General features: G+C 27.6%; 2 protein-coding genes across 2 annotated transcripts; both read left to right on the plus strand.

Moving 5' to 3' along the window:
- Positions 1 to 7,541: 7,541 nt before the first annotated feature.
- LOC124922367 (cytochrome P450 78A5-like) lies at positions 7,542 to 9,522 on the plus strand. Its single transcript, XM_047463101.1, has 3 exons — positions 7,542 to 8,012; positions 8,098 to 8,499; positions 8,902 to 9,522. Exons 1-3 carry the CDS (start codon positions 7,683 to 7,685, stop codon positions 9,499 to 9,501), a joined length of 1,332 nt encoding a protein of 443 aa, XP_047319057.1. The 5' UTR covers positions 7,542 to 7,682; the 3' UTR covers positions 9,502 to 9,522.
- Positions 9,523 to 17,825: 8,303 nt separating this feature from the next.
- LOC124922368 (cytochrome P450 78A5-like) lies at positions 17,826 to 19,808 on the plus strand. The gene is made up of 3 exons (XM_047463102.1): positions 17,826 to 18,298; positions 18,384 to 18,785; positions 19,188 to 19,808. The coding sequence occupies exons 1-3, from the start codon at positions 17,969 to 17,971 to the stop codon at positions 19,785 to 19,787; spliced, it is 1,332 nt and encodes a 443-aa protein (XP_047319058.1). The 5' UTR covers positions 17,826 to 17,968; the 3' UTR covers positions 19,788 to 19,808.
- The last annotated feature ends 5,976 nt before the right edge of the window (positions 19,809 to 25,784 follow it).

Below are 25,784 nucleotides of genomic sequence, written 5' to 3' on the forward strand. Positions count from 1 at the left end.
TGTCAATTTTTATATATTTTATTCTATTCATTAATTTTATTTAATGAGTAGTCAAATAAGTTGTTCACCATCCTATATAATCAACCTCCCTATTTTTATTTTTTATTTATGTAAAATATTTTAAAGGAACTGTATAATTGATTAAAAAGTTCATTGTATAGTGAAACATAAAATAATTTTAACAAATTAATTATAAAACTTTAAAATTAAGTCTTAATATCTTTATGCACATGATATGATCATGTATGCCTCTTATCTAATTAAGTTTAACATATATCTTTCTTTTTATTTATTTTACTCACATAATTAATAAATTAATTAATCAATCATTTATCTTCATATGTGTTATAAATTATTTTGAAGAGATGTATGGTTATTCAAATGGTTCATTATAAATAGTTACATAAAATATTTTGATAACTTAATTATCAAACTTTCATATTAAATCCAATATTCTTAATATTCTTTATACACATGATAGGCATATGTATTGCTTCTTATGCTTGTAGGATGAAAACTTTATAATTAAAGTGTGATATGGAGTCTAACAAATAATTTTTAAAGATTTTTTGCATCATTATACTTTTCCGAAAAACCCACAAATATTATAAAAAAATATTTTTTATTATTAACCTAACAGAAAGACGATTAGATTGCTCTCACGGTTCATAAAGAAAATATGACCTTCAATACTAGTTTATGAAGATAAAGATGGTTTCTCATTCCTTATCATAATTAATGTTCATCAATCCCATAATCTTAAATAATCTGTCTTTCCTATTTTATAATTTTAATCTTTTAATTCGAAAAAATATCGTATTTAGTATCAAATATATTCACAAATTGAATAAAAATAGGAATGTTTATTACATTAATTAAGACCCTAAAAATACAATAGCATGATAACCAATATAAATCATGTTTAATAATAAATTTATTGACAAAAACATGAATTATGATTAAAGTTGTATTAAACCACGTTAATTTATACAACAAAATCATGTTTTAATAATAATTCTAAAGAGAAATACTTGCATTTGACCTAAATTCTTATTCAATTAAAATTAATTAACAAAATCATATCTTAACATAAATTTAGTGATAAAGAATTTACATGTGGACAAAATTCTCATTCAATAAGAATTATTTAACAAAATCATACTTTAATAATAAATCTAACGACAAATTAATGCGAAGTCATAACACACTATTAACTTCTTGAACATATTTTCATTCTTATTTTCATATATATATATATATATATATATATATATATATATATATATATATATATATATATATATATATATATATATATATATATATATATATATATATATATATATATATATATATATATCTTTGCTTTTGTATCTATGTTTTTGATTTACTTCATCATTAATGTTTAAGTCTTTCCACCCATAACACTCATATTTTTTATATAGAGCAATCAATCTTCAAATCAAATGATAAATAAATTTTAAAAAAAAAAGCTAGTTATTAGTTGTTAATTTTCCATTGATGTTAGTAATATCGCAATGGAAGAAAAAATGGAAGCCGTGAAGGCACAATACAAGTCATTTCATCTTTTTGATGCATCGCATTCTAATTTAGGTAATATTTTTATGTTAAATTGTTTAATATTTATATATATTAATTCGAAGTACAATATTTTTGTCATTAAAACTTGTAAATAGTATTAAGATAATATAGATGAGGAAGAAGACTAAACATGTATTCTGTATAACTATATTCTTGTATTTGATTTGTGTAATGCTTAAAATTGACCTTTTTTTTAAAAAAAAAATTCTCTATCGAACTCTTAGATCGAGGTCCGTTAGTACATTACCTTACTCTTGGATCTCGAGTGGGATATAAATTAATTTAATATGGAATGACTAAACTTGGATTAGAAAACAATGAAGATAATTTAATCCAAGAAGTCTTAGTACTTTTCTACTAAGTTAACTATGATTAATAGAGTTGTATATATATTGTATTATAATTGGGTCATGTGTGAGGCCACACTAATTGTTATATTAAATAAAATGAAATGATAATTCATTATTAATATATGATAAATTATTAATATCAAATAATATTATTTATTTATGAATTAAAGTTATATTTAATTAAACGAATTTAATTATAGAATTAAAATTTACAAATCTTTTATTTATTTATAAAATAAATAATATATAATTAAATGTGTTAATTATGTACTTAATATTTTAAAGAATATATTTTTTATTTATGAAATAAATTATTATATATATAATCAAAAAGTTAATTTAGAGAAAAGTTATGATTTTTGTATCTTCTCTTCTTAAATATTTTAAGCTTATTTATATGATAGATAGATAATAACATTTTTAGTGTAAAAAATAATTAATTTCTAAAAGTTATTAACTTAGATATACACTATACATTTCTTTCTCGAAGTTTTTGGGAGAGAACACAAATATTACTTTATTTAAATAATTATGAGTTAAGACTATAATTAATTTACATGAGATAATCTATCTTTTCAACAAAGCAATATTGAGATTGTACGTGTGAAAGTGTGAGGTTACAGGATGAGAGGTCGATTGAGATTGATAATTGGTTTACCAATGAATAAGATGTCAGTGACATTGTAATTGATGGTTAGTTTACTGAGCGATAAGAGGTCGATTAAGGTTGTCTGCTGAGAGATAAGAGATGTGTGCGTATGTGTGATTGGGATTGACGGTTGATTTGTCAAGAGATAAGAGTCGTATGAAATTGTGACGTCATACTATGAAGAGGTTCATTGAGATTGGTGGTTGGTTTGGTGAGAGATAAGAAGCGCGTGGAAATAATTATGTCATGAGATGAGAGGTCAATTAAAATTGGTAGTTGGTTTGCCGAGGGATAAGAGGTTGGTAACAAAGAATCGTAAAGTCACGAAATTAAAGGTTAAGTGTGGTTGATAGTTGGTTTGTCGAGGGATTAAAAACATGTAAAATTATGAGGTCACGAAAAGAGAGGTCGATGAGATTAGTGGTTTGTTTTCCAAGCGATAAAAGGTCATTAAGATTGAGATTGTTGTTTGGTTTGTTGAGAGATAAGAAATCGGTAAAACAATGATCGAAAGATCACGAGATTAGAGGTCGATTGTGATTGGTGGTTAAAATATATGTAAATGAGATGTTGATGGACCGAAGTGTGAGGTCATAATACTAGAGATCGATTGAGATTGGTGGTTGATTTTTCGAGAAATAAGAGGCGTCTGAATGTGTGAGGTCACGAGATTAATATGTCAATTGGGATTTTGATGGTTGGTTTGTCGAAGGATAAAAGACGTGTGAAAGTGTGTGAGGTCATAATATTAGAAATAAGAGTTGTCCATTGGGAAAAAGAATACCGGTAGTTAAATGTGTGACTGAGACGGGTGGTTGACCGGAGTGTGAAAGTGAGGTCATAAGATTAAAGGTCGATTGGATTAGTGGTTGGTTTGCAAAAGTGAGGATAAAGAGGTCGTGGTAATGATATGAGATGGTTGAGGTACAAAATACTCGAAGTGAGGTCACAAGATTAGTATCAGATGTTCATTGGAGAACAAAAAATATCGGTGGTTAAATATATGAATGAATTTGTTGGTTTACCGAAAAAGTGAGGGTAAAGAAGTTGGTGATACGATGAGATGGTTGGTTTGATAAAAGTGATGGTAAAAGATATTGGTACTGTTGAAATATTGAGTGCAATAGTGAGGTCACAAGATTAGTAATATGAGAGCTCTATTAGTTATAAATGATATTGTTGGTTAACCAAGTAAAGAGAGTAAGAGGTTGGTGCTGATGAAAAAAAATTTAAATGAATGTCTTCTTATCAAATTTATTATCCTTTTTTTATTATGAATAACACAAACAACGATGATTGAGAGGAGGAAGATGTTCACTAGGTTGTCTCAACAATTGAAGCCCCTCATGTACAGACTTATAGATGTTGACGACGAAGAGGATAATGAAGACGATGAAAATTGTTATAATATAAAGATAATATACCTGTAAGATATTACACAAATAATAAGTTGTGATAATATCAATATTATATTATTATATTAGTTTCCTTATATATCTAATCTATTGTCTATATAATAGACCTATTTATTTAACTCAAAATATATCATTCAATACAATATTCTACTCTTTATTCTAACATAGTATAAGAGCCTAATTTTATTGTTGAGCTACAAAATCTACCATTCCGCTATCTCCATCAATGATTACTTTAACTAAAAGTGTTCAATATTTGGTATGAACCAAATATCCGACAGAATTTGAATTCACCAAATTCGAAAAAATCGAATTTGAATTTTATTTTTTATTTTTTATTTTCGAATAGAATTTTAAACCTATTCGAATTTAAATTAGGTTTTCGATTTGGTTTTTGAGTTGAGATTTAAGCTCGAAAACTAAATCGAAAACTAAATTTATTTTTTATGATTTATTTTAATTATATATTTTACTACATATTATATAATTTATTATATATTATTAAAAAATTATATATTTTTTTATTAATTAATTTAGGTCATCCGCTAGTCCTCCATAATCTCTAAAACTCTAATCCCTCACTTCAACCGTCCACTTTTGAGTCTTGACCTATCTCTCTTTCTTTCTTGTCGAAAACACTTACCATCATCATAAACACCTCTCCACTATCATATCTGGTGGTCGTCAACATTGTTTTACTTTTACTTACGTCGTTCATCTGCCGAACATTGACGGTCAATCACTAAGCATAGTTTAAATGATTTATATTTTTTTTATAATTTTAGTAGATAAGATATCAAATAACTTGTTTATTCTGATAACTCTCTTAAGAATATTTCTTTCATATTATGGGTATGGGGTGTTCAATATTTGGTCTAAATCGAATATCTGATCAAATTTGAATAAACTGAATTCGAATAAACCGAATTCGAATTTTTCAAATCGGTTTGATTTTCAAATTTTCTTAAAAAATAAAAATTCGAAGAACTCAAACCGAAAACTTAAATAATCTAAAAACCGAACTAATTAACACCCCTAACTTTAGTCATTGATGAAGGGCACTAATAATGCTCTATTAATTATTATTATATTTCAATAGTAATTTTTTCTTTCAAATAATTTTGTTAATATTATTATTTTCTTCGATAATTATATTCTCTGAATTTTATTTTCAGTTGTTGTTTTACCTTAGTAGTCAATATCTATATTTTTATTAGTCTTAATTCAATTATATGTAAATCTTTACTAGTTATTTAGTCAACACATTTTGTAATCCTTTCGTAATGATGAGTTTCTTTTCAGGTGTTATTTCATTCTAAATAACGACCACAAAGAGGTAATTATTGTTTATTTTAACTTATAAATTGTGATTTTTATTTATCTATTATGCTATTATATATATATATATATATATATATATATATATATATATATATATATATATATATATAAAATTACTAGATCTAGATTAATGAGTGCTTTTAAAAAAAATAAAGGAAAATCTGAATCTTCCAAATCATAGTTGAATGATCATAAACTTTATCTGTATCCAGAATGGACATTATCTAAGCTTTTTTCACGAAGACTCTCTTGCCAGTTTTGACCTTTTTGAATTTCTCTAGTATAACATTTTTCCTAAAAGTCTTAATGACTATGTTTGGTTGTACCATCAAACTCTCTTTCACATTTATAAGTTTATCATTGAGAAATTGTACATCCTTCTTGATACATCTTCAACAATTAATATTCAACAATTATTATCGGACTACATATTCTTTTATTTTAATCTCCAAATATATTCACAACATATAGAAGTGTCATTATTTTGTGAAGAGTGGAGAGTATTGATAGTCTTTCGAAGTCATGAATGTCAAACCAAGTAGTCATAGAATTAGATGGCCATCACAATTCACCTATCAGTCCAAAAGTGCTCCAAAGATTCATCAAGATTCTTCCATGAACTAATTTTCTAGTCATTCTTCTTCTCTTAAGCTCTGAAACCAAATATTTTGAATTTTTTTAGTTTGACCAAAATGCTTACAACTACTAAAGACTAGACCAAGGCTCCTTCACTACATCATCATTAGTTATAAATACTGTTCATACAATGAAATGCTCACTCAATTTGTATCTATCTGCCTTCATTTTAAAATTCAAGAAGCTCGGGCTTTCGTTTGCCAAAACTATCATTGTTGTGTCCACCTTGAGTTGAGTTTTGCATAAGAGAGGATCTAGAGACTAAAGTTGTGTATACATAATGTTGCATTGTGTTAAATATTTATCATTAGAGTTATAGAGTTATAAGACTTATAATAATATAAAAACTAACATAACTATAAACAAATCAATATATGACTTGGTTGAAAAAACTAAACTTTTTAAGTATTGTTGTGTTTAATCATTTTTTTTAATTCATTTAAAAATTATTTTTGTTTTAGATATCTTAATGGGGTATTTATTTAAATGAAATAATATTATGAAATACACTTTAATTATGTATATGTTAACCAATGTAATTAAATTTATTCGTTAACTACATTATAGCTCTAAGCGTTTCCAAACATGCTCATAATTTCAAGTATATCTCTTTGTCTTCGACCAAGTAATTATGAAGAATATTTCAATCATATATATATATATTTGTATGTAATAAAATTAGTCCTGATTAATTAGTATATGGAAAATCTTTAAATTGGATATGCACAATATTCCGTTGATTTGATTCTAGCAAAAACTAGTACTTCATCCAACCTTTTAAGCCTATACTATAGTTCAGTAAATTGACATCAATATAGACTCTTCAAATGTTATAATTGATTTCAATCAATAAAACCTCCAAACCATCTTTGGGAGAATTTGCACCACCCACCTAGAGCAGAATCCGCCCATGGTAAATTAATGTGTGGGTCACAGCACATGACAAATGTTGTCATGCATGAAGAAAATTAACTACGTGCATCCTTGCATGTCTCTGCATTTTCAATTCAATACGTGTATCCTTGCATGGCTCTGCATTTTCAGAAAAATATTAAAATATTTGTATCCATTGCATGGCTCTGCTTTTTTCAGAGCTTTTAGTGAGTCCAAATAATAACAACGTGGAGCTGACTAGACTCTTAAGATTTTAAAGGAAATGAAAAATCCTTAATTTGTTGTGTTAAGAGATGTTTTAGTATGTTAATTCTTTCTGGTGGGTCTTCCAAAATTAATATATGGGTTTTCTAAGTTTGCATTTTCTTGGGATTTAGTTAATCATGCAACTTTTGAGTCAGTTCTCTTTTTAATATTACCTATATATAATTAAAATGTTTAGTTTAATTTCATTTTAAATAGATTGAATGTTATAAAATTTATTTTGTATGTTTCTTCTTGCCCTCCCTACAAATACGAACACTCCATTCCTTCTTTCATCACCACTTCCTACTTTCATATCTCTCTCTTAACAAAAAAAAAATGTCTTCGGGAATAGGCCTCTTTGTTCTACCAGATGACTCCTCCTCCACCTTGCTCAGCATCCAACTTTTCCTCTATCTCGCTATCTTAACCGCTGTTTTCAGATTCTGGCTAGTCCCGGGTGGTCTTGCATGGGCTCTTTCCAAAGCAAAAACCGGTGCCCCCATTCCCGGACCATCTGGATTTCCCCTTATCGGACTCATTTTCACTTTCATGAGTTCTTTGACTCATAGAAAACTTGCAAACCTTTCTCAGACCTTAAAGGCAGGTCCACTAATGGCCTTTTCGGTTGGGTTCACCCGTTTCGTTATTTCAAGTGATCCGGGTTCGGCTAAGGACATTCTCAGTAGTTCTGCCTTCGCTGATCGTCCCATTAAGGAATCCGCTTACGAGCTCTTGTTTAATCGGGCAATGGGATTTGCTCCCTTTGGAGAATACTGGAGAGAGCTAAGAAGGATTTCAGCTACTTACATGTTTAGCCCGAAGAAAATAGCTTGTGCTGAAGGATTCCGTAAGAACATCTGTCATCAGATGATCACACAAGTAAGAATACTCTTTTTTATTTTTACTTTTAAATGATAATGAGTATAAAAGACAATTAGTTATAAATGAGTGTTTCTTTACGCAGGTAAAAACACAAATGGATCTAAAAGGGGATGTTGAGATCAAGCAAGTTCTTCACTATGGTTCATTGAATAACATGATGATGACTGTTTTTGGAAAGTATTATGATTTTGGTGAAAATGGGGACGGTTTGGAATTAGAGGGATTTGTTAGTGAAGGATACAAGTTACTAGGGACATTCAATTGGAGCGATCATTTCCCGATTCTAGGTTGGCTTGATGTTCAAGGTGTGAGAAGGAGAAGTAGGAAACTAGTTTCTAAAGTGGATGGGTTTGTTAGAAAGATCATAGACGATCACAGCATGGTTACTGATCAGGACAATAATCATGGATACTTTGTTGATGTTCTTCTTGATCTTGAGAGAGAGAACAAGATCACCCGATCTGATATGGTCGCTGTTCTATGGGTAATGTTTTTTCTTATATCTTTTCAAAATTTTCTAATTTGTATTTTCTTACTTAGAATCCTCTTTCTTGACTTCACTAGCCAACCTTATTATCTACAAGATATGAAAAATATGTAGAAAGGAAAAATAGTTAGAACATTTTCGTAAATGAATGTACATGTTAAATTTTATTAAACAAAAAACTAATTTTATTTCATGTGTTACTTTTATCATGTCCGCCCTTAGTTTCCTGTGACTACTTTGTTTCTCATTTTAACAAATTATTAATTTCTTGAAAATATTTGTATTCTCATTTTTTAAAAGATATTTATTTCCTTGCTTCTATATATAAGTTTTTTGATTTACATAATAATAATTGATGATGAAAACATTTATATAAATACTCTTTATCAATGAATGCAGGAAATGATCTTCAGAGGAACAGATACTGTTGCAATTCTATTAGAATGGATTCTAGCAAGACTAGTTCTTCATCCAGACATTCAAGCCAAAGCTCTCGCCGAAATTGAAACAACTATTGGCTCTTCAAGGGCGGTAATGGAATCTGATATCCCAAACCTGCCATACCTCCAAGCCATCGTAAAAGAGACTCTAAGAATGCACCCTCCAGGCCCCCTCCTTTCATGGGCTCGTCTTGCAATCCACGACACACATGTTGGGCAGTACTTTGTCCCTGCAGGGACCACGGCCATGGTGAATATGTGGGCCATAGCACATGACAAAGGAATTTGGTCGGAGCCAGAAGAGTTCAGGCCAGAGAGATTCATTGAACAGGATGTGTCTGTCATGGGGTCTGACATGAGGCTCGCCCCTTTTGGTTCAGGAAGGAGGGTATGTCCCGGGAAAACTATGGGTCTAGCTACCGTTCATATTTGGTTGGCTGTGCTTCTTCAGAACTTTGAGTGGACCTCTAAGGATGATGTGGATTTGACTGAGGTTCTCAAGATGTCCATGGAAATGAAGAATCCCTTGGTGTGTAAAGCTGTTGCAAGGGTTTTTTGAGCATGCTTGTTGGCTCCTTCTGAAGAGAACTCCTAAACTATGTTATGTTGTTTGTGTTTGTTTGATGCATGTTTTCTATGTTTGTGTTTGTTATGTTTTTCAAAAACTATGTTATGTTGTTGTGTTTGTTTGATGCTTGTTTTCTAACCTTGTGTTTTCTATGTTTTTCAAAAACTATGTTATGTTTTTGTGTTTGTTTAATGCATGTTTCTAAGCTTGTGTTTTCTATGTTTTTCAATTTGTGTGTTTTGTTTTATAAAATCTCATATCTGATAACTTTAACTTTATGAGATAAACTATAAATCAATAATCCGTTTATTAGAAAAACTTGAAATAATACGTATAAAATTATTATTTTAAACCAAAATGTTCTTGACCTTATCATCACATCTAAACTCGTCTCACTCTACAAAATAGATACATAATCAAATATTAGATTCATGTAGAAGTTTGTTACCTTTAATATCGAACTAATTCTTAAATTTTATGTCATTTTTCTTTTTCTTTATGTTTCTTTGGTATTGATAGAAAAAACACTTAGAAGATTATCTTATATTTAGTGGATAAAGAATTTAATTTGGCAATTTTCATATATTATTTTATTCCTTAATTTTATTTCATTAGTAGTTAAATATATTTATTCACCATCCTACTTAATCAATCTCCCTATTTTGTTTTATTTTTTTTATTTAACACAAATAATTGATAAATTAATTAATCAACCATTTATTTTTATTTTTGTTATAAAATATTTTGAAGGAACTATATGATTGATTTAAAAAGTTTATTGTAAGGTGAAACATAAAATAATTATAACAACTTAATTATCTAACTTCCAAGTTAAGCCTCAGTATCACACACATGATTAATAAATAAATTAATCGATCATTCATTTTTATGTGTGTTATAAAATATTTTGAAGAAATTCTATGGTTATTCAAATGGTTCATTATAAATCGTTATATAAAATATTTTGATAACTTGATTATCAAACTTTCATATTGAATCCCAATATTTTTTATAAACAAGATATGAATATATACGGACCCTTATGCTTGTATATATGATGAAAACTTTATAGTTAAAGTGTGAGATAGTGTCTTATAAATAATTTTAGAAAGATTTTTCGCATTATTATACTTTTCTGATAATATCATAAATATAAAAAAAATTATTTTTCTTATGAAAATAAGAAATAGATGATTAGATTGCTCTCACCGTTCATAAAGAAAACATTACCTTAAATATTAATTTATAAAGATAAAGATGGTTCCTCTTTTCTTAAACATAATTAATGTTCATCAATCCCATAATCATAAATATTATTTTTTTATACTTTATAATTTTAATCTTTAGTTCCGAAATATCGCATTTAATATTAAATATATTTTAAATTTAATAAAAATGTGTATTACATTAATTATGAATCTAAAAACATATCATGATTACCCATGTAAATCATGTTTAACAATAAATTTATTGACAAAAAAATGCATTAAGATTAAATTTTGTATTAAACCACGTTAATTTTTTTAACAAAATCATTTTTTAATAATAATTCTAACGACAAATACTTGCATTTGACTTAAATTCTTATTCAATTAAAATTAATTAACAAAACCATATCATATCATAAATTTAGTGATAAAGAATTTACATGTGGGAAAAATTCTCATTCAATAATATTTATTTAGCAAAATCATATTTTAATCAAAAATAACAGCAAATTAATGCGAAGTTTGTTATATTTAATATTGAACAATTTCTTAAACTTTATGTATCTCTTTATGTTTCTCTTGTATTGATAAAAATAAACTTAGATTTTCTTATATTTAATCGATAAAGAATTTAATTTGTCAATTTTTATATATTTTATTCTATTCATTAATTTTATTTAATGAGTAGTCAAATAAGTTTGTTCACCATCCTACATAATCAACCTCCCTATTTTTATTTTTTTATTTATGTAAAATATTTTAAAGGAACTGTATAATTGATTTAAAAAGTTCATTGTATAGTGAAACATAAAATAATTTTAACAAATTAATTATAAAACTTTAAAATTAAGTCTTAATATCTTTATGCACATGATATGATCATGTATGCCTCTTATCTAATTAAGTTTAACATATATCTTTCTTTTTATTTATTTTACCCACATAATTAATAAATTAATTAATCAATCATTTATCTTTATATGTGTTATAAAATATTTTGAAGAGATGTATGGTTATTCAAATGGTTCATTATAAATAGTTACATAAAATATTTTGATAACTTAATTATCAAACTTTCATATTGAATCCCAAAATATTCTTTATACACATGATAGACATATGTATTGCTTCTTATGCTTGTAGGATGAAAACTTTATAATTAAAGTGTGATATGGAGTCGAACAAATAATTTTTAAAGATTTTTTTGCATCATTATACTTTTCCGAAAAACCCACAAATATTATAAAAAATATTTTTTATTATTAACCTAACAGAAAGACGATTAGATTGCTCTCACGGTTCATAAAGAAAATATGACCTTCAATACTAGTTTATGAAGATAAAGATGGTTTCTCATTCCTTATCATAATTAATGTTCATCAATCCCATAATCTTAAATAATCTGTCTTTCCTATTTTATAATTTTAATCTTTTAATTCGAAAATATCGTATTTAGTATCAAATATATTCACAAATTGAATAAAAATAGGAATGTTTATTACATTAATTAAGACCCTAAATACAATAGCATGATAACCAATATAAATCATGTTTAATAATAAATTTATTGACAAAAACATGAATTATGATTAAAGTTGTATTAAACCACGTTAATTTATACAACAAAATCATGTTTTAATAATAATTCTAAAGAGAAATATTTGCATTTGACCTAAATTCTTATTCAATTAAAATTAATTAATAAAATCATATCTTAACATAAATTTAGTGATAAAGAATTTACATGTGGACAAAATTCTCATTCAATAAGAATTATTTAACAAAATCATACTTTAATAATAAATCTAACGACAAATTAATGCGAAGTCGTAACACACTATTAACTTCTTGAACATATTTTCATTCTTATTTTCTAAATATATATATATATATATAAATATATATATCTTTGCTTTTGTATCTATGTTTTTGATTTACTTCATCATTAATGTTTAAGTCTTTCCACCAAAAACACTCATATTTTATATAGAGCAATCAATCTTCAAATCAAATGATAAATAAATTTAAAAAAAAGCTAGTTATTAGTTGTTAATTTTCCATTGATGTTAGTAATATCGCAATGGAAGAAAAAATGGAAGCCATGAAGGCACAATACAAGTCATTTCATCTTTTTGATGCATCGCATTCTAATTTAGGTAATATTTTTATGTTAAATTGTTTAATATTTATATATATTAATTCGAAGTACAATATTTTTGTCATTAAAACTTGTAAATAGTATTAAGATAATATAGATGAGGAAGAAGACTAAACATGTATTCTTTATAACTATATTCTTGTATTTGATTAAAAAAAATTCTCTATCGAACTCTTAGATCGAGGTCCGTTAGTACATTACCTTACTCTTGGATCTCGAGTGGGATATAAATGATTTGCATCCATTAATTTAATATGGAATGACTAAATTTGGATTAGAAAACTATGAAGATAATTTAATCCAATAAGTCTTAGTACTTTTCTACTAAGTTAACTATGATTAATAGAGTTGTAAATATATTGTATTATAATTGGGTAATGTGTGAGGCCACGCTAATTGTTATATTAAATAAAATGAAATGATAATTCATTATTAATATATGATAAATTATTAATATCAAATAATATTATTTATTTATGAATTAAAGTTATATTTAATTAAACGAATTTAATTATAGAATTAAGATTTACAAATCTTTTATTTATTTATAAAATAAATAATATATAATTAAATGTGTTAATTATGTACTTAATATTTTAAAGAATATATTTTTTATTTATGAAATAAATTATTATATATATAATCAAAAAGTTAATTTAGAGAAAAGTTATGATTTTTGTATTTCTCTTCTTAAATATTTTAAGCTTATTTATATGATAGATAGATAATAACATTTTAGTGTAAAAAATAATTAATTTCTAAAAGTTATTAACTTAGATATACACTATACATTTCTTTCTCGAAGTTTTTGGGAGAGAACACAAATATTACTTTATTTAAATAATTATGAGTGAAAACTATAATTAATTTACATGAGATAATCTATCTTTTCAACAAAGCAATATTGAGATTGTACGTGTGAAAGTGTGAGGTTACAGGATGAGAGGTCGATTGAGATTGAGATTGATAATTGGTTTACCAATGAATAAGATGTCAGTGACATTGTAATTAATGGTTAGTTTACTGAGCGATAAGAGGTCGATTAAGGTTGTCTGCTGAAAGATAAGAGATGTGTGCGTATGTGTGATTGGGATTGACGGTTGATTTGTCAAGAGATAAGAGTCGTATGAAATTGTGACGTCATACTATGAAGAGGTTCATTGAGATTGGTGGTTGGTTTGGTGAGAGATAAGAAGCGCGTGGAAATAATTATGTCATGAGATGAGAGGTCAATTAAAATTGGTAGTTGGTTTGCCGAGGGATAAGAGGTTGGTAACAAAGAATCGTAAAGTCACGAAATTAAAGGTTAAGTGTGGTTGATAGTTGGTTTGTCGAGGGATTAAAAACATGTAAAATTATGAGGTCACGAAAAGAGAGGTCGATGAGATTAGTGGTTTGTTTTCCAAGCGATAAAAGGTCATTAAGATTGAGATTGTTGTTTGGTTTGCTGAGAGATAAGAAATCGGTAAAACAATGATCGAAAGATCACGAGATTAAAGGTCGATTGTGATTGGTGGTTAAAAATATATGTAAATGAGATGTTGATGGACCGAAGTGTGAGGTCATAATACTAGAGATCGACTGAGATTGGTGGTTGATTTTTCGAGAAATAAGAGGCGTCTGAATGTGTGAGGTCACGAGATTAATATGTCGATTGGAATTTTAATGGTTGGTTTGTCGAAGGATAAAAGACGTGTGAAAGTGTGTGAGGTCATAATATTAGAAATAAGAGTTGTTCATTGGGAAAAAGAATACTGGTGGTTAAATGTGTGACTGAGACGAGTGGCTGACCGGAGTGTGAAAGTGAGGTCATAAGATTAAATGTCGATTGGATTAGTGGTTGGTTTGCAAAAGTGAGGATAAAGAGGTCGTGGTAATGATATGAGATGGTTGAGGTACAAAATACTCGAAGTGAGGTCACAAGATTTGTATTAGATGTTCATTGGAGAACAAAAAATATTGGTGGTTAAATATATGAATGAATTTGTTGGTTTACTGAAAAAGTGAGGGTAAAGAAGTTGGTGATACGATGAGATGATTGGTTTGATAAAAGTGATGGTAAAAGATATTGGTACTGTTGAAATATTGAGTGCAATAGTGAGGTCACAAGATTAGTAATATGAGAGGTCTATTAGTTATAAATGATATTGTTGGTTAACCAAGTAATGAGAGTAAGAGGTCGGTGCTGATGAGAAAAAATTTAAATAAATGTCTTTTTATCAAATTTATTATCCTTTTTTTATTGTGAATAACACAAACAACGATGATTGAGAGGAGGAAGATGTTCACTAGGTTGTCTCAACAATTGAAACCCCTCATGTACAGACTTATAGATGTTGACGACGAAGAGGATAATGAAGACGATGAAAATTGTTATAATATAAAGATAATTTATATACCTGTAAGATATTATCACAAATAATAAGTTTTGATAATATCAATATTATATTAGTTTCCTTATATATATAATCTATTGTCTATATAATATACCTATTTATTTAACTCAAAATGTATCATTCAATACAATATTCTACTCTTTATTCTAACATAGTATAAGAGCCTAATTTTATTGTTGAGCTACAAAATCTACTATTCCGCTATCTTCATCAACGATTACTTTAACTAAAGGTGTTCAATATTTGGTATGAACCAAATATCCGACAGAATTTGAATTCACCAAATTCGAAAAAATTGAATTCGAATTTTATTTTTTATTTTTATTTTCGAATCGAATTTTAAACCTATTCGAATTTAAATTAGGTTTTCGATTTGGTTGAGATTTAAGTTCGAAAACCAAATCGAAAACTGAATTTATTTTTTATGATTTATTTTAATTATATATTTTACTACATATTATATAATTTATTATATATTATTAAATAATTATACATTTTATTATTAATTAATTTAGGTCATCCGCTAGTCCTCTATAATCTCTAAAACTCTAATCCCTCACTTCAACCGTCCACTTTTGAGTCTTGACCTATCTCTCTTTCTTTCTCGTCGAATACACTTACCATCATCATAAACACCTTTCCACTATCATATCTGGTGGTCGTCAACATTGTTTTACTTTTACTTCCGCCGTTTATCTGTCGAACATTAACGGTCAATCACTAAGCATAGTTTAAATGATTTATATATTTTTTTATAATTTTAGTAGATAAGATATCAAATAACTTGTTTATTCTGATAACTCTCTTAAGAATATTTCTTTCATATTATGGGTATGGGGTGTTCAATATTTGGTCTAAATCGAATATCTGATAAAATTTGAATAAACTGAATTCTCTTTCTTTCTCGTCGAATACACTTACCATCATCATAAACACCTTTCCACCTATCAGTCCAAAAGTGCTCCAAGGATTCATCAAGATTCTTCCATGAACTAATTTTCTAGTCATTCTTCTTCTCTTAAGCTCTGAAACCAAATATTTTGAATTTTTTTAGTTTGACCAAAATGCTTACAACTACTAAAGACTAGACCAAGGCTCCTTCACTACATCATCATTAGTTATAAATACTGTTCATACAGTGAAATGCTCACTCAATTTGTATCTGCCTTCATTTTAAAATTCAAGAAGCTCGGGCTTTCGTTTGCCAAAACTATCTTTGTTGTGTCCACCTTGAGTTGAGTTTTGCATAAGAGAGGATCTAGAGACTAAAGTTGTGTATACATAATGTTGCATTGTGTTAAATATTTATCATTAGAGTTATAGAGTTATAAGACTTATAATAATATAAAAACTAACATAACTATAAATAAATCAATATATGGCTTGGTTGAAAAAACTAAACTTTTTAAGTATTGTTGTGTTTAATCATTTTTTTTAATTCATTTAAAAATTATTTTTGTTTTAGATATCTTAATGGGGTATTTATTTAAATGAAATAATATTATGAAATACACTTTAATTATGTATATATTAACCAATGTAATTAAATTTATTCGTTAACTACATTATAGCTCTAAGCGTTTCCAAACATGCTCATAATTTCAAGTATATCTCTTTGTCTTCGACCAAGTAATTATGAAGAATATTTCAATCATATATATATATATTTGTATGTAATAAAATTAGTCCTGATTAATTAGTATATGGAAAATCTTTAAATTGGATATGCACAATATTCCGTTGATTTGATTCTAGCAAAAACTAGTACTTCATCCAACCTTTTAAGCCTATACTATAGTTCAGTAAATTGACATCAATATAGACTCTTCAAATGTTATAATTGATTTCAATCAATAAAACCTCCAAACCATCTTTGGTAGAATTTGCACCACCCACCTAGAGCAGAATCCGCCCATGGTAAATTAATGTGTGGGCCACAGCACATGACAAATGTTGTCATGCATGAAGAAAATTAACTACGTGCATCCTTGCATGTCTCTGCATTTTCAATTCAATACGTGTATCCTTGCATGGCTCTGCATTTTCAGAAAAATATTAAAATATTTGTATCCATTGCATGGCTCTGCTTTTTTCAGAGCTTTTAGTGAGTCCAAATAATAACAACGTGGAGCTGACTAGACTCTTAAGATTTTAAAGGAAATGAAAAATCCTTAATTTGTTGTGTTAAGAGATGTTTTAGTATGTTAATTCTTTCTGGTGGGTCTTCCAAAATTAATATATGGGTTTTCTAAGTTTGCATTTTCTTGGGATTTAGTTAATCATGCAACTTTTGAGTCAGTTCTCTTTTTAATATTACCTATATATAATTAAAATGTTTAGTTTAATTTCATTTTAAATAGATTGAATGTTATAAAATTTATTTTGTATGTTTCTTCTTGCCCTCCCTACAAATACGAACACTCCATTCCTTCTTTCATCACCACTTCCTACTTTCATATCTCTCTCTTAACAAAAAAAAAAAAATGTCTTCGGGAATAGGCCTCTTTGTTCTACCAGATGACTCCTCCTCCACCTTGCTCAGCATCCAACTTTTCCTCTTTCTCGCTATCTTAACCGCTGTTTTCAGATTCTGGCTAGTCCCGGGTGGTCTTGCATGGGCTCTTTCCAAAGCAAAAACCGGTGCCCCCATTCCCGGACCATCTGGATTTCCCCTTATCGGACTCATTTTCACTTTCATGAGTTCTTTGACTCATAGAAAACTTGCAAACCTTTCTCAGACCTTAAAGGCAGGTCCACTAATGGCCTTTTCGGTTGGGTTCACCCGTTTCGTTATTTCAAGTGATCCGGGTTCGGCTAAGGACATTCTCAGTAGTTCTGCCTTCGCTGATCGTCCCATTAAGGAATCCGCTTACGAGCTCTTGTTTAATCGGGCAATGGGATTTGCTCCCTTTGGAGAATACTGGAGAGAGCTAAGAAGGATTTCAGCTACTTACATGTTTAGCCCGAAGAAAATAGCTTGTGCTGAAGGATTCCGTAAGAACATCTGTCATCAGATGATCACACAAGTAAGAATACTCTTTTTTATTTTTACTTTTAAATGATAATGAGTATAAAAGACAATTAGTTATAAATGAGTGTTTCTTTACGCAGGTAAAAACACAAATGGATCTAAAAGGGGATGTTGAGATCAAGCAAGTTCTTCACTATGGTTCATTGAATAACATGATGATGACTGTTTTTGGAAAGTATTATGATTTTGGTGAAAATGGGGACGGTTTGGAATTAGAGGGATTTGTTAGTGAAGGATACAAGTTACTAGGGACATTCAATTGGAGCGATCATTTCCCGATTCTAGGTTGGCTTGATGTTCAAGGTGTGAGAAGGAGAAGTAGGAAACTAGTTTCTAAAGTGGATGGGTTTGTTAGAAAGATCATAGACGATCACAGCATGGTTACTGATCAGGACAATAATCATGGATACTTTGTTGATGTTCTTCTTGATCTTGAGAGAGAGAACAAGATCACCCGATCTGATATGGTCGCTGTTCTATGGGTAATGTTTTTTCTTATATCTTTTCAAAATTTTCTAATTTGTATTTTCTTACTTAGAATCCTCTTTCTTGACTTCACTAGCCAACCTTATTATCTACAAGATAAGAAAAATATGTAGAAAGGAAAAATAGTTAGAACATTTTCGTAAATGAATGTACATGTTAAATTTTATTAAACAAAAAACTAATTTTATTTCATGTGTTACTTTTATCATGTCGGCCCTTAGTTTCCTGTGACTACTTTGTTTCTCATTTTAACAAATTATTAATTTCTTGAAAATATTTGTATTCTCATTTTTTAAAAGATATTTATTTCCTTGCTTCTATATATAAGTTTTTTGATTTACATAATAATAATTGATGATGAAAACATTTATATAAATACTCTTTATCAATGAATGCAGGAAATGATCTTCAGAGGAACAGATACTGTTGCAATTCTATTAGAATGGATTCTAGCAAGACTAGTTCTTCATCCAGACATTCAAGCCAAAGCTCTCGCCGAAATTGAAACAACTATTGGCTCTTCAAGGGCGGTAATGGAATCTGATATCCCAAACCTGCCATACCTCCAAGCCATCGTAAAAGAGACTCTAAGAATGCACCCTCCAGGCCCCCTCCTTTCATGGGCTCGTCTTGCAATCCACGACACACATGTTGGGCAGTACTTTGTCCCTGCAGGGACCACGGCCATGGTGAATATGTGGGCCATAGCACATGACAAAGGAATTTGGTCGGAGCCAGAAGAGTTCAGGCCAGAGAGATTCATTGAACAGGATGTGTCTGTCATGGGGTCTGACATGAGGCTCGCCCCTTTTGGTTCAGGAAGGAGGGTATGTCCCGGGAAAACTATGGGTCTAGCTACCGTTCATATTTGGTTGGCTGTGCTTCTTCAGAACTTTGAGTGGACCTCTAAGGATGATGTGGATTTGACTGAGGTTCTCAAGATGTCCATGGAAATGAAGAATCCCTTGGTGTGTAAAGCTGTTGCAAGGGTTTTTTGAGCATGCTTGTTGGCTCCTTCTGAAGAGAACTCCTAAACTATGTTATGTTGTTTGTGTTTGTTTGATGCATGTTTTCTATGTTTGTGTTTGTTATGTTTTTCAAAAACTATGTTATGTTGTTGTGTTTGTTTGATGCTTGTTTTCTAACCTTGTGTTTTCTATGTTTTTCAAAAACTATGTTATGTTTTTGTGTTTGTTTAATGCATGTTTCTAAGCTTGTGTTTTCTATGTTTTTCAATTTGTGTGTTTTGTTTTATAAAATCTCATATCTGATAACTTTAACTTTATGAGATAAACTATAAATCATAATCCGTTTATTAGAAAAACTTGAAATAATACGTATAAAATTATTATTTTAAACCAAAATGTTCTTGACCTTATCATCACATCTAAACTCGTCTCACTCTACAAAATAGATACATAATCAAATATTAGATTCATGTAGAAGTTTGTTACCTTTAATATCGAACTAATTCTTAAATTTTATGTCATTTTTCTTTTTCTTTATGTTTCTTTGGTATTGATAGAAAAAACACTTAGAAGATTATCTTATATTTAGTGGATAAAGAATTTAATTTGGCAATTTTCATATATTATTTTATTCCTTAATTTTATTTCATTAGTAGTTAAATATATTTATTCACCATCCTACTTAATCAATCTCCCTATTTTGTTTTATTTTTTTTATTTAACACAAATAATTAATAAATTAATTAATCAACCATTTATTTTTATTTTTGTTATAAAATATTTTGAAGGAACTATAAGATTGATTTAAAAAGTTTATTGTAAGGTGAAACATAAAATAATTATAACAACTTAATTATCTAACTTCCAAGTTAAGCCTCAGTATCACACACATGATTAATAAATAAATTAATCGATCATTCATTTTTATGTGTGTTATAAAATATTTTGAAGAAATTCTATGGTTATTCAAATGGTTCATTATAAATCGTTATATAAAATATTTTGATAACTTGATTATCAAACTTTCATATTGAATCCCAATATTTTTTATAAACAAGATATGAATATATACGGACCCTTATGCTTGTATATATGATGAAAACTTTATAGTTAAAGTGTGAGATAGTGTCTTATAAATAATTTTAGAAAGATTTTTCGCATTATTATACTTTTCTGATAATATCATAAATATAAAAAAAATTATTTTTCTTATGAAAATAAGAAATAGACGATTAGATTGCTCTCACCGTTCATAAAGAAAACATTACCTTAAATATTAATTTATAAAGATAAAGATGGTTCCTCTTTTCTTAAGCATAATTAATGTTCATCAATCCCATAATCATAAATATTATTTTTTTATACTTTATAATTTTAATCTTTAGTTCCGAAATATCGCATTTAATATTAAATATATTTTAAATTTAATAAAAATGTGTATGACATTAATTATGAATCTAAAAACATATCATGATTACCCATGTAAATCATGTTTAACAATAAATTTATTGACAAAAAAATGCATTAAGATTAAATTTTGTATTAAACCACGTTAATTTTTTTAACAAAATCATTTTTTAATAATAATTCTAACGACAAATACTTGCATTTGACCTAAATTCTTATTCAATTAAAATTAATTAACAAAACCATATCTTATCATAAATTTAGTGATAAAGAATTTACATGTGGGAAAAATTCTCATTCAATAAGATTTATTTAACAAAATCATATTTTAATCAAAAATCTAACAGCAAATTAATGCAAAGTTTGTTAGATTTAATATTGAACAATTTCTTAAACTTTATGTATCTCTTTATGTTTCTCCCGTATTGATAAAAAAAACTTAGATTTTCTTATATTTAATCGATAAAGAATTTAATTTGTCAATTTTTATATATTTTATTCTATTCATTAATTTTATTTAATGAGTAGTCAAATAAGTTTGTTCACCATCCTACATAATCAACCTCCCTATTTTTATTTTTATATTTATGTAAAATATTTTAAAGGAACTGTATAATTGATTTAAAAAGTTCATTGTATAGTGAAACATAAAATAATTTTAACAAATTAATTATAAAACTTTAAAATTAAGTCTTAATATCTTTATGCACATGATATGATCATGTATGCCTCTTATCTAATTAATTTTAACATATATCTTTCTTTTTATTTATTTTACCCACATAATTAATAAATTAATTAATCAATCATTTATCTTTATATGTGTTATAAAATATTTTGAAGAGATGTATGGTTATTCAAATGGTTCATTATAAATAGTTACATAAAATATTTTGATAACTTAATTATCAAACTTTCATATTGAATCCCAAAATATTCTTTATACACATGATAGACATATGTATTGCTTATTATGCTTGTAGGATGAAAACTTTATAATTAAAGTGTGATATGGAGTCGAACAAATAATTTTTAAAGATTTTTTTGCATCATTATACTTTTCCGAAAAACCCACAAATATTATAAAAAATATTTTTTATTATTAACCTAACAGAAAGACGATTAGATTGCTCTCACGGTTCATAAAGAAAATATGACCTTCAATACTAGTTTATGAAGATAAAGATGGTTTCTCATTCCTTATCATAATTAATGTTCATCAATCCCATAATCTTAAATAATCTGTCTTTCCTATTTTATAATTTTAATCTTTTAATTCGAAAAAATATCGTATTTAGTATCAAATATATTCACAAATTGAATAAAAATAGGAATGTTTATTACATTAATTAAGACCCTAAATACAATAGCATGATAACCAATATAAATCATGTTTAATAATAAATTTATTGACAAAAACATGAATTATGATTAAAGTTGTATTAAACCACGTTAATTTATACAACAAAATCATGTTTTAATAATAATTCTAAAGAGAAATACTTGCATTTGACCTAAATTCTTATTCAATTAAAATTAATTAACAAAATCATATCTTAACATAAATTTAGTGATAAAGAATTTACATGTGGACAAAATTCTCATTCAATAAGAATTATTTAACAAAATCATACTTTAATAATAAATCTAACGACAAATTAATGCGAAGTCATAACACACTATTAACTTCTTGAACATATTTTCATTCTTATTTTCATATATATATATATATATATATATATATATATATATATATATATATATATATATATATATATATATAAATATATATCTTTGCTTTTGTATCTATGTTTTTGATTTACTTCATCATTAATGTTTAAGTCTTTCCACCCATAACACTCATATTTTTTATATAGAGCAATCAATCTTCAAATCAAATGATAAATAAATTTTAAAAAAAAAAGCTAGTTATTAGTTGTTAATTTTCCATTGATGTTAGTAATATCGCAATGGAAGAAAAAATGGAAGCCGTGAAGGCACAATACAAGTCATTTCATCTTTTTGATGCATCGCATTCTAATTTAGGTAATATTTTTATGTTAAATTGTTTAATATTTATATATATTAATTCGAAGTACAATATTTTTGTCATTAAAACTTGTAAATAGTATTAAGATAATATAGATGAGGAAGAAGACTAAACATGTATTCTGTATAACTATATTCTTGTATTTGATTTGTGTAATGCTTAAAATCGACCTTTTTTTTAAAAAAAAAATTCTCTATCGAACTCTTAGATCGAGGTCCGTTAGTACATTACCTTACTCTTGGATCTCGAGTGGGATATAAATGATTTGCATCCATTAATTTAATATGGAATGACTAAATTTGGATTAGAAAACAATGAAGATAATTTAATCCAAGAAGTCTTAGTACTTTTCTACTAAGTTAACTATGATTAATAGAGTTGTATATATATTGTATTATAATTAGGTCATGTGTGAGGCCACACTAATTGTTATATTAAATAAAATGAAATGATAATTCATTATTAATATATGATAAATTATTAATATCAAATAATATTATTTATTTATGAATTAAAGTTATATTTAATTAAACGAATTTAATTATAGAATTAAAATTTACAAATCTTTTATTTATTTATAAAATAAATAATATATAATTAAATGTGTTAATTATGTACTTAATATTTTAAAGAATATATTTTTTATTTATGAAATAAATTATTATATATATAATCAAAAAGTTAATTTAGAGAAAAGTTATGATTTTTGTATCTTCTCTTCTTAAATATTTTAAGCTTATTTATATGATAGATAGATAATAACATTTTTAGTGTAAAAAATAATTAATTTCTAAAAGTTATTAACTTAGATATACACTATACATTTCTTTCTCGAAGTTTTTGGGAGAGAACACAAATATTACTTTATTTAAATAATTATGAGTTAAGACTATAATTAATTTACATGAGATAATCTATCTTTTCAACAAAGCAATATTGAGATTGTACGTGTGAAAGTGTGAGGTTACAGGATGAGAGGTCGATTGAGATTGATAATTGGTTTACCAATGAATAAGATGTCAGTGACATTGTAATTGATGGTTAGTTTACTGAGCGATAAGAGGTCGATTAAGGTTGTCTGCTGAGAGATAAGAGATGTGTGCGTATGTGTGATTGGGATTGACGGTTGATTTGTCAAGAGATAAGAGTCGTATGAAATTGTGACGTCATACTATGAAAAGGTTCATTGAGATTGGTGGTTGGTTTGGTGAGAGATAAGAAGCGCGTGGAAATAATTATGTCATGAGATGAGAGGTCAATTAAAATTGGTAGTTGGTTTGCCGAGGGATAAGAGGTTGGTAACAAAGAATCGTAAAGTCACGAAATTAAAGGTTAAGTGTGGTTGATAGTTGGTTTGTCGAGGGATTAAAAACATGTAAAATTATGAGGTCACGAAAAGAGAGGTCGATGAGATTAGTGGTTTGTTTTCCAAGCGATAAAAGGTCATTAAGATTGAGATTGTTGTTTGGATTGCTGAGAGATAAGAAATCGGTAAAACAATGATCGAAAGATCACGAGATTAGAGGTCGATTGTGATTGGTGGTTAAAAATATATGTAAATGAGATGTTGATGGACCGAAGTGTGAGGTCATAATACTAGAGATCGACTGAGATTGGTGGTTGATTTTTCGAGAAATAAGAGGCGTCTGAATGTGTGAGGTCACGAGATTAATATGTCAATTGGGATTTTGATGGTTGGTTTGTCGAAGGATAAAAGACATGTGAAAGTGTGTGAGGTCATAATATTAGAAATAAGAGTTGTCCATTGGGAAAAAGAATACCGGTAGTTAAATGTGTGACTGAGACGGGTGGTTGACCGGAGTGTGAAAGTGAGGTCATAAGATTAAAGGTCGATTGAATTAGTGGTTGGTTTGCAAAAGTGAGGATAAAGAGGTCGTGGTAATGATATGAGATGGTTGAGGTACAAAATACTCGAAGTGAGGTCACAAGATTAGTATCAGATGTTCATTGGAGAACAAAAAATATCGGTGGTTAAATATATGAATGAATTTGTTGGTTTACCGAAAAAGTGAGGGTAAAGAAGTTGGTGATACGATGAGATGGTTGGTTTGATAAAAGTGATGGTAAAAGATATTGGTACTGTTGAAATATTGAGTGCAATAGTGAGGTCACAAGATTAGTAATATGAGAGCTCTATTAGTTATAAATGATATTGTTGGTTAACCAAGTAAAGAGAGTAAGAGGTTGGTGCTGATGAAAAAAAATTTAAATGAATGTCTTCTTATCAAATTTATTATCCTTTTTTTATTATGAATAACACAAACAACGATGATTGAGAGGAGGAAGATGTTCACTAGGTTGTCTCAACAATTGAAGCCCCTCATGTACAGACTTATAGATGTTGACGACGAAGAGGATAATGAAGACGATGAAAATTGTTATAATATAAAGATAATATACCTGTAAGATATTACACAAATAATAAGTTGTGATAATATCAATATTATATTATTATATTAGTTTCCTTATATATCTAATCTATTGTCTATATAATAGACCTATTTATTTAACTCAAAATATATCATTCAATACAATATTCTACTCTTTAT

The sequence above is a fragment of the Impatiens glandulifera genome, chromosome 1 (genome assembly GCF_907164915.1).
Source record: "Impatiens glandulifera chromosome 1, dImpGla2.1, whole genome shotgun sequence".
Lineage (NCBI taxonomy): Eukaryota > Viridiplantae > Streptophyta > Magnoliopsida > Ericales > Balsaminaceae > Impatiens > Impatiens glandulifera.

Bases quoted from the DNA above. Each gene is read 5' to 3' on its own strand.
- LOC124922367 (XM_047463101.1), top strand. From the start codon at position 7,683: ATGAGTTCTTTGACTCATAGAAAACTTGCAAACCTTTCTCAGACCTTA. The intron at 8,013-8,097 runs GTAAGAATACTC...TTCTTTACGCAG, and splicing joins GTCATCAGATGATCACACAA to GTAAAAACACAAATGGATCT. The intron at 8,500-8,901 runs GTAATGTTTTTT...CAATGAATGCAG, and splicing joins ATATGGTCGCTGTTCTATGG to GAAATGATCTTCAGAGGAAC.
- LOC124922368 (XM_047463102.1), top strand. From the start codon at position 17,969: ATGAGTTCTTTGACTCATAGAAAACTTGCAAACCTTTCTCAGACCTTA. The intron at 18,299-18,383 runs GTAAGAATACTC...TTCTTTACGCAG, and splicing joins GTCATCAGATGATCACACAA to GTAAAAACACAAATGGATCT. The intron at 18,786-19,187 runs GTAATGTTTTTT...CAATGAATGCAG, and splicing joins ATATGGTCGCTGTTCTATGG to GAAATGATCTTCAGAGGAAC.